Consider the following 9,029-nt stretch of genomic DNA (forward strand, 5'->3'; position numbering starts at 1 on the left):
TGTGTCGATGATCCGGCATGTCTTGCACAGGTTGCTGTGGCAGGGTTGTGTGGTGTTGTGGTCACTGTTCTCCTGGAGGCTGGGTAGTTTGCTGCAGACAGTGGTCTATTTGAGGTTGTGCGGTTGTTTGAAAGCAACACTCCACTCATCTGACGAAGGAACAACGTTCTGAAAGTTTGTGGCGTTTACTATCAAATAAACCTGTTGGACTTTAACCTGGTGTTGTGAGACTTCTTACCCCAGTCCAACGCCGACATCTCCACGTCACGACAACTCGGAACAGGCACTAGAGTGTGATGATTAGGGGATGTTCACAGTAACTTCATTACAGTGTTAATGTAAACCTACTTGTGACTAATCAATAACCTTCTAAAAAAATAGTGCTACTACATAAGCTACTCTTGGTGTTGGATATTTAGGTCTAACATCCAGAATACATTCTGAATCTTTGCCACCTCAGTGTTTCTTCTAATTGGTGTTTAGCATCTGTGTGCACACACGTGTGCGTGTGTATGTGTGTGTGTGCATGCATGCATAACATTGACTTCAGATCCCAATGACAAGGACTCCAAGGCCAATTCCATCCTAACTACATATCACAGTGCCGCTGCTACCTCTGGTGAGTCTGTTCTACTGGTGGGAAAGGATATACCAAAGGGTGGTGACGGTAGTGTTTGGGAGATTGTCTGTAAGGTATGATTTCATGAGTATGATTATATCAGGCAGTTGCTTGATTAGTCAGGGGAATAGCTCTCCCAATTTTGGTACAAGTCACAGATGTCAGTGAGGGGGACAATAGTGGTCGGTTTGCAGTTCTCATTTCCAGTGCCTAGGTGGATGTATGGTGGTCTGCCCGTTTTAATTCCTTTTAAACGTCAACTAGAATCTTCCAGTCCTTCCCACCGATGGGATCTTTTGGTTCTGCCATTAATGTGAAGGTAGTCCTTCCACAAGGTGGCTTGCAGCTGAAGCCAGGCTGGCAGGGGGCACAAAGCATGCCTGGAGCATTGGCCCCTCTTTGTCTCGTGTCAGGAAATCACCAGGCAGCTAACCTCATCCCTAACGTCTCAGAGGGCTTCAAGGCTACCTGGAAAATCCCAGTAACCCTCAGACAACAGGCCTTATTAGGTCTTGCAGGGCTCCTAATTGGCCACTCTTCACTTGCAGGTAGGTAGCCCAGCCACCCACCATCCATGCCTGAGGATGGCATGGAGTCAGCAGATCAGCCAGGTGGCCACCAGCACACTAGCTGATGCAATACGTTTCCATGCCACCAGCCTCGCCACCATTAGGACCTAACAATTAACCCCTAGGGTTCAAAACTGACATTTTCTCAACAGTGACTCAATATCAGAGCTGGCTGTATATTTACTCAGTGAGTACAGCCCTGTGGAAGGAAAAGATTTAAGGAGCACCTTTCATGGCGCTGGTTCATAGCCAGTGAAGTAGCTTTTTAAAGTGTAGTCACCACTATACTGCAGGAAAATGTATGTGCAAACACCATGAGACTAATGAGCTTAATGACCAGATTACTGTTCACTGTTTAGTGAATATGGTTGAGGGAGAAATGTTGGCCAACGACACAGGAAACTTCCTTGTTCTTCTTCAAATAGTACCGTGGGATTCTTTTCATTCACTCAATACGGCCAATGTGCCTCGGTTCAACTGAGAAACAATATAACATTACTTCAGTACTGAACTGAGCTATCAGCCTAGATTAGGTGCTCAAGTCCTGGTGTGGCACTTAAAACCACAATCTTCTGTCTCAGAATTAAGAAGACTACTTCCAACCCATGACTGGCAGCTTTGGTGCAAGTCAGAAGATCATGGGTTGAAGCATTCCCATCTGTTCTCTCCAGAATTTCAATGTATAATGCAGGTTGCACTTTAGCACACCGCAGCATAATTGGAGGTATTGTCCTTTGATCGAGATATTAAACCAAGGCCCTTTCTACAGTTAAAATACACATATAAGTTCCCAAAGAGAAACAAGGCAATCTCCTGGTGTTAGCCAGCAATTCTCCATCAACAAACAGCACCAAAAGCAGGTCACATAAACATCTATCTCATTTGCTGTTTGTGAGATTTTGCTAATCACAGACTGGCTGCCACATTTTCAAATTTAATAATTGCGACTCCACTCCAAAACAAAGTCGTGATTGAAAAACTCAAGGGTGACATTTGAACTCCTTGGTCAGAAAGGGCAGCACGGTAGCATGAAGACAGTGGTCAGCGCTGCTGCCTCACTGTCCCAGGGCCTGAGTTCAATTCCCAGCTTGGGTCACTGTCAGTGCGGAGTCTGCACATTAATGTAAGCCAACTTGTAACACTAATAAGTAAACTTTAAAACTTAAGCTTTGTTATCATACACTCTAAATTTTCTATATGATTAATTTGATTTTAACATTTTGGTAGAAGTGGTAAATGAGGATTTTTATGAATCTTTGTAAGTTTGTGAATTTGGCCCTGGGATTGTGACTTAGAGTTGTGTTTATGTTATCTAGTGTCAATGAATTTAGAGGGAGGTACTGGGTGACTGTTGCTCAGCTCAAAGCCCACATGGGTTTTGCAAACGTATTTGAGCCTCACTGCAGTTCTTAGCAGGTCTACACCTATAGCACAAAGCTGTGAGTGATCCATCAATAAATAATCAAACCCATTTAGAGGTACGGGATGGTGCAGAATAAAACTGATGTTGGGCCAACATAGTCTTCTGAAATCTGGGTAAACTAATTGTTGGGCAGTGCTAAAGCTAACCTGGGAGTGTTAATGCTGATATTTCTGGGTGATAAAACAAGGCATATTTCAAAGAACTATCCCATCTAGTTTGCATTACACATGGTAATTATGATATTATGATCCGCTATCAATTGAAGTATACTTTGCAATTTCAAAAAAAAATTAGATCAAACAAAACAACATTCTTAATGAGCCACCAAAGTCAGCAACTTACCATGGGTGGGATGCAAATCCATCACTGCATGCTCCTCCCAAACTACAATTTAACCCTGATGAGGAATCTTCCAGATTTGAAATGTTAGCTCTTATTCTCTCCCCACAGGTGCTGTCTGACCTGCTAAGATTTTCCAGCATTTTGTTTCAGATTCCAGCATCTGCAATAATTTGCTTTTACCTTTATATTACAATCTAATCCCATTCCCTAAGGGTAGTGTGGTGCAATTACAAACATTCGATTCCATAATGATTTTGTTGTCCAAGCTGAACGGTAAGATCAACCTTTAAGTTTATTTATTAGTCACAAGTAAGGCTTACACTAACATTACAATGAAGTTACTGTGAAATTTCCCTAATCACCACCTAACCAGCACGTTTCTCAGATTGCGGGAGGAAACTAGAACATGTGGAGGAAACCCATGCAGACATGAGGGGAACATGCAAACTCCACAGAGACAGTGACCCAAGTCAGGAATCGAACCTGGGTCCCTGGCGCTGTAAGGCAGCAGTGCTAATCATTGTGCCTTTACTATATGATCTACATAAAACAGAACTAATCAAATGCCTGAAAACCTATTGTACAAACTTTTTAAAAAATGAAACAGATGAGGGAAACAGAATGGTGACATTTTAGTACAGAGGATAGAGCCAGAGGTGGAGAAAATCTTGAAAGCTGATCAGGCTGGCATTCAGCGAGGGTGGAGCACATGGGACCAGGTCCTTATCCCAACCATCTTCATTGAAAATGGCTTTGAAACTCAGGTCAGAACAGATGCTATCTTTCTTGATCTCATTGCAGCATACGACACGATTTAGAAACACTGGTGTCCTTATCAAAATTTCAAGGGTCCTCCCACAGATTACTGACGCCATCAAACTGTTACTCTGAGATAGACAGTTCAGGGTGCACAAGGCAGATCAGACAAGCACCTGGAGTAAATAGTCCATCGGCCTTCCCCAGTGATCTTTTCTAGCTCCAACCCTTTTCAATCTCTATATCAATGATCTGCCTCCAACAATGTGTCAGATGTTCATCTATGCTGTCGATATCTGCCACGTCTCTCAGGCTAAACTAGAGACAACACTAAACAACGATGCTGCAAAGCTGGCCAACTACTGTGGGACATGGCACCTTCAACCCAGCCGCAACAAAATAGTCTTAAGTATATTCCACTTCCACAATGCCAGTGCCAAGAGGGAACTCAATATCTCCTTGAATGGCAAGAAACTGAATCATGAACATCCCGTTTATCTTGGTGTTACCCATGACCAAATTCTGACATACAAAAAACATCTGAGCAACTCAGCAGCAAAGATCAGCAAACTTACTGCTCTTCGTGGGGTACAGATGCTCCAACCATAAGGACCTCAGCTCTTACCATCATCTGCTAGACTGCAGAATACTGTACATCAGTATGGTACAACATACCAGTCTTGTAGATAAGAACTAATAAGAACGTAGGGAGCAGGAGTAGGCCATCTGGCCCCTCGAACATGCTCAGCCACCCAATAAGATCATGGCTAATCTTTTTGTGGACTCAGCTCCACTTACCCGCCTGTTCACTATAACCCTTAATTCCTTTATTGTTCAAAAATTTATCTATCCTTGCCTTAACAACACTCAATGGGATCGCCTTAACTGCTTCACTGGGTGGGGAATTCCACAGATTCACAACTTTTTGTGTGAAGAAATTCTTCCTCAACTCATTTCTAAATCTGCTCCTTCTTATTTCGAGGCCCTACCCCCAACTTCTAGTTTCACTTGCCAAAATAAACAACTTCTGTGCTTCTATCTTGTCTACTCCCTTCATAATCTTATATGTTTCTATAAGATCCCCCCTCATTCTTCTGAGTTCCAATGATTATAAAATACCCTGCGCAACACAACAATGCGTTTCATCTCAGGTACCCTCTGACAAATTCAACTCCCAAGGCTCCCAGTGCTGAGTAATATCCCACCACCTCACAATAAGGAGGGAGATTGCAACAAGAAAGCTCCTGGAGAAAGTTTGCCGCTACACATGGACCTTACCAATACGGCTGCTGCTCATTCTCCCAGTCTGTAAGGCTAAGATCACCATGCCAAGCTATAGCAGCAGGGGCCCTGTGGCAGCAGGAATAGAACAAGCACATCACCATTAAAAACTACTTCCATGGGGCCACACGATGTAAGTGCATGAGCAGCTGTGTTTTCATGTGTGTTTTTTTTTTAAATCTTGATGTACAACCCATTAATTATTTGATCCTGATGTGTATAATCTGTGCTACGTTTCTGGAAGATCCTGACCAAAGTTTGGCAATGGGGAGCTGAGTTAAATCAAGAAAATCCTCGTTTAATTGAGGCAATCAGAGACAGACAGCGTGGGGCCCAGTTTGCAGTGGCAGTTTCACTGGTGAGCAGACCTGAGCTTCAGCAATGCTGTAGGCATTGAGATGATGGCTGCATAGTGAATGAATTTGTGGACAACAGTCTCAGCTCCCCAACACAGATTACTGGTGCTCACATTGATGAACTGCAAGATATCTAAAGAGAACGGATGAAATGGAGAAGAGAATCTTGTCAATCAAGAGGGCAATTTTGTCGCTGGGGGCTCCTTGAAACTCCCACTGCATGATAATGTCAAACATCCTGGTTGATTCAGGGAGGTGGAGCCAGAGAAGGAGTATCCATGTGCCCTGTATCCTGAAGAATGAATTTCTGGCTATAGCTGAGAACTAGCTGCCTCACTTTTACAATCTCAATTTGAAGGTTGGGCGTTTCGAATTGGATGGAGCAATTGTATTTGGTCTTCAAAGCTGGGGTCAGTTTAAGATTCTGAACACTTGTCTTGTTCTCAGTGTTCATCAAGATGGGCAGGATACGAGGGGTCTCTGCCACCTGCCAGGGCCTAGGTTTTGTTTTATCGGGACTTTGGGGGGACGACATGCCAACGGTGCAAAGGCTTTGGTGAAACTCTGGGTGGATTCTGTCTGTTGATCGATGATCCTGTAATGGCTTTGGTCTTTATCACTCGGTGGATGGTTATATTATCCTGCTGTTCATCATTAATCCTGAACTTTGTTCTCATGTGATTTTACTCATGATATTGTCTTTCATCCAGACAAGGGTGTATACGTGAGTACAGAGGTGCTTATTGCCTGTTATCCTGTTACACTGTGGAAAACAAGATTGTCCATTTTTTTCTTTGATGGTATTTGTCCACATGTTCAGATGGTGGAGAGGAGGAGGCCTTAGTTTAAGGTGTATTACTGTTTGCATTCCATCTTGGTTTCGATGTGTTGTACTCACCCTACCTTAGATGCTGTGTCAAATTCTAATTCTTGAGTTTCAGTGTTTGCAATACAGAGAGATTCCCATTTGGGATTTGTTTGTAGGTATTCTTCTTTCCATTTGGGAGCATGTTGAGTTGGTTGTATGAAATGACAGTTCCGTGGTATTTATCTTTCTTTGTGTGCTGTAATCTTTGCTTCTGCACTGAGGGAGTATAGTTTTGGCACCCTTCACTTTATTTATAGATGAGCAGCACCACAAAGGCTGGGAGGTTGGTGGTCTGGTATAGAGGCGGTTGGTATGGCCTTATAAGTCCTCACGGGGGGGTGAAGAAAATCCCCCTCAGAACTAATAATGTCATGCTTTCTTTTGTCCTTCTGTTATTTTTGGGATTAAGGAATCCTTGCTCATCTCCAATGAAGATACGGTCAGAATCATGTTTCTTGGAAAAGACTGGGATATTTTCCTGTCATTGATGCTTGTGGTATTGTTGGAGTAGGCGAAATATGTACTGGTGATGCCCGGGTGTGGTCGGTTAATCCTTGGATAGCTTGCCTTTCTTAGGCTGATCTTCTATCATTTACTAGACTGCAAGGGTAGTGACAGTGGTTACTAGATTACTTGGCTCATGAAATATAGGTATTAGGGCTGCTTTAACGAGGGAAAATGAATGGAACCTTGTTAATGGCACCTCTGGGGTGCCTAGAGATAGGGGTAGCTTGCGTTGTTCAATGTATAAGAGTGACATGAGTATCCTTAGGCTGTCAGCCCTTACACTAGTGTGTCATTGAATCGAGTTTAGCTCAATTGAATAGGTTAGGGCAGTAGTAACTGTGTTTATCTGGGTCAGGTGGAGATTATGTGGAGCAGGGGAGTAGGTCACCTTCCCCAACGATAGCGCCTTTTTGGGGGCTTCTGGTCTAATCACTTCTTGACAGTTGGTTCCCCAAGGATATAGTATCCTGTTGGTTAAGGGCCTGAGTGTGAGTCTGGGTGCTTTAGACAGAAGATAGGTGGAAGCTCATGCTCAGATTGAATAGACTAAATTCCTGAGGATTTAAACAAGATTGGAAGATTTGCCTAGCTTTAGCTAGAGGGCAGACTCTCCAGGGTAACTCTTCCTGTGAAGGTCTGTCCAAGCTACCTGGCTGGGAAAGGTAAAAGGAAGCAAGCCATTGGGAGCAGCAAATAGCTTTTGACTGATTCCAGGAGAATGAATTGTCCACATAAGAGCCGGAGTAATGTATAACTCTGGTGTGAGATTGATGGTCAGGTTTAAAGTCTCTTTTCTCTAGTTTAAAGTATAAGTTGTCCACGAAGTAGTCATTAGTCAATGTTGCTTTTAGTTTCAGTAACAGTATTAAAACTTGGGATCTTGGTTTTGTGATCCTTTCAGTCGGTCACTGGGATTAAAGTCACAGGTATCTGCCAGCATCATAACAGCACCCAAAATAAACTAAATTACAGCAATTACAGTAGGACTTCAAAAAGAAAGTACTCGATTGGCTGTAAAGCCATCTGAGATGTTCTGCGGTCATGAAAGATGCTACACAAACGCAAGCGTTTCTTTCCCTATAAATTCTACTCTGTTTGGGGCACGGTGGTTAGTACTACTGCCTCACAGCATCACGGACCTGGATTCAATTCCCAGCTTGGGTCACTGTGCGGAGTTTGCACGTTCTCTACACATATGCATGGGTTTCCTCCGGGTGCTCCTGTTTCCTCCCACAGTCCAAAAGACGCACTGGCTAGATGCATTGGGCATGCTAAATTCTCACTCCATGTACCCGAACAGGCATTGGAGTGTTGTGACTTGGGGATTTTTCACAGTAACTTCATTGCAGTGTGAATGTAAACCTACTTGTGACACTAAAAAGAAACGTTAAACTGTACTTCATTGCCAAAAGGAGCATTTTAAGGGAATTTTTTTTGTACTGATCATCATTTCTGAGCAGCTTCCGAAACCGGAAGCGGCGTACTGATTGACAGCGGCCCGGGCCAATCGGGCGGAAGCGGCGACGAGACTGCAAATAGTCAGCCAATCAGCAGTGGTGAGGCGGGGCAAGCCAAGCCATATAAAGACAGCCATGGGCGGTAGGCCGCAGGCTTTCATTCCATCCACTCGCTAACGGGCGGGGAGAGGGGAGAAACGGCGCGGCGGTTACAGTGAGGCGAAGTAAAATCGAAGCCACATTCAGCATCCCGCCAAAGCTGCTGGTGTTAAAATAAGCAATGGGCACAGGATGGCAAAGGGCGAATTTTAATGGCCTTCAGTGAATAGCAGTTGGGGCGCGGCTGCTGCCATGGCAGCGACCGGCAATGGGAAGTCTTATTTTACCCCCTGACTGAATAAATGTTGCCCGCGCTGTACTTGTCTTTTTTTCCTCAAACCCCCTCCCCACCCCTATGTGAATCGGCTATATCAGAGAGAGAGAGGAGCCGGCCGATTACTCACGTTGTCAATAACCACCGGCTGGTTGGCGATCACATCGTACGACTCCATCCCAGACTCTCGGCAACCTTGCTCAACACCGCCGGCAATCGCGCATGCGCCTCCCTGGACCATTACATCAGCAACATCCCAGCCTGTCCCAGGCAGCAATCAGGGGAACCTCCCTTCTTGCAATAAAGTTAGTGAATGAGTTTTTAAAGAAGTTAATGTTTTATTTATTAGTCATAATTAGGCTTACTTCACTGCAGTGAATTTGCTGTGAAAATCCCCCAGTCAGCCACACTCCGCCTGTTCGGGTACACCAAGGGAGAATTTAGCACAGCCAACGCACCTAACCGACACATCTTTCGG

The 9,029-nt window shown here is 44.2% G+C and overlaps 1 protein-coding gene across 1 annotated transcript in view; it reads right to left on the reverse strand.

Moving 5' to 3' along the window:
* LOC145354491 (alpha-centractin) overlaps positions 1–8,792 on the reverse strand; it is a 55,908-nt gene extending 47,116 nt beyond the window's left edge. The window contains exon 1 of the mRNA XM_080205897.1: positions 8,682–8,792. Coding sequence (XP_080062023.1) covers positions 8,682–8,792 — 111 coding nt within the window. The remainder of the gene's footprint in view (positions 1–8,681) is intronic.
* Positions 8,793–9,029: the final 237 nt, after the last annotated feature.

Source organism: Carcharhinus amblyrhynchos, chromosome 17 (assembly GCF_965287045.1).
Source record: "Carcharhinus amblyrhynchos chromosome 17, sCarAmb.v2.hapA, whole genome shotgun sequence".
Lineage (NCBI taxonomy): Eukaryota > Metazoa > Chordata > Chondrichthyes > Carcharhiniformes > Carcharhinidae > Carcharhinus > Carcharhinus amblyrhynchos.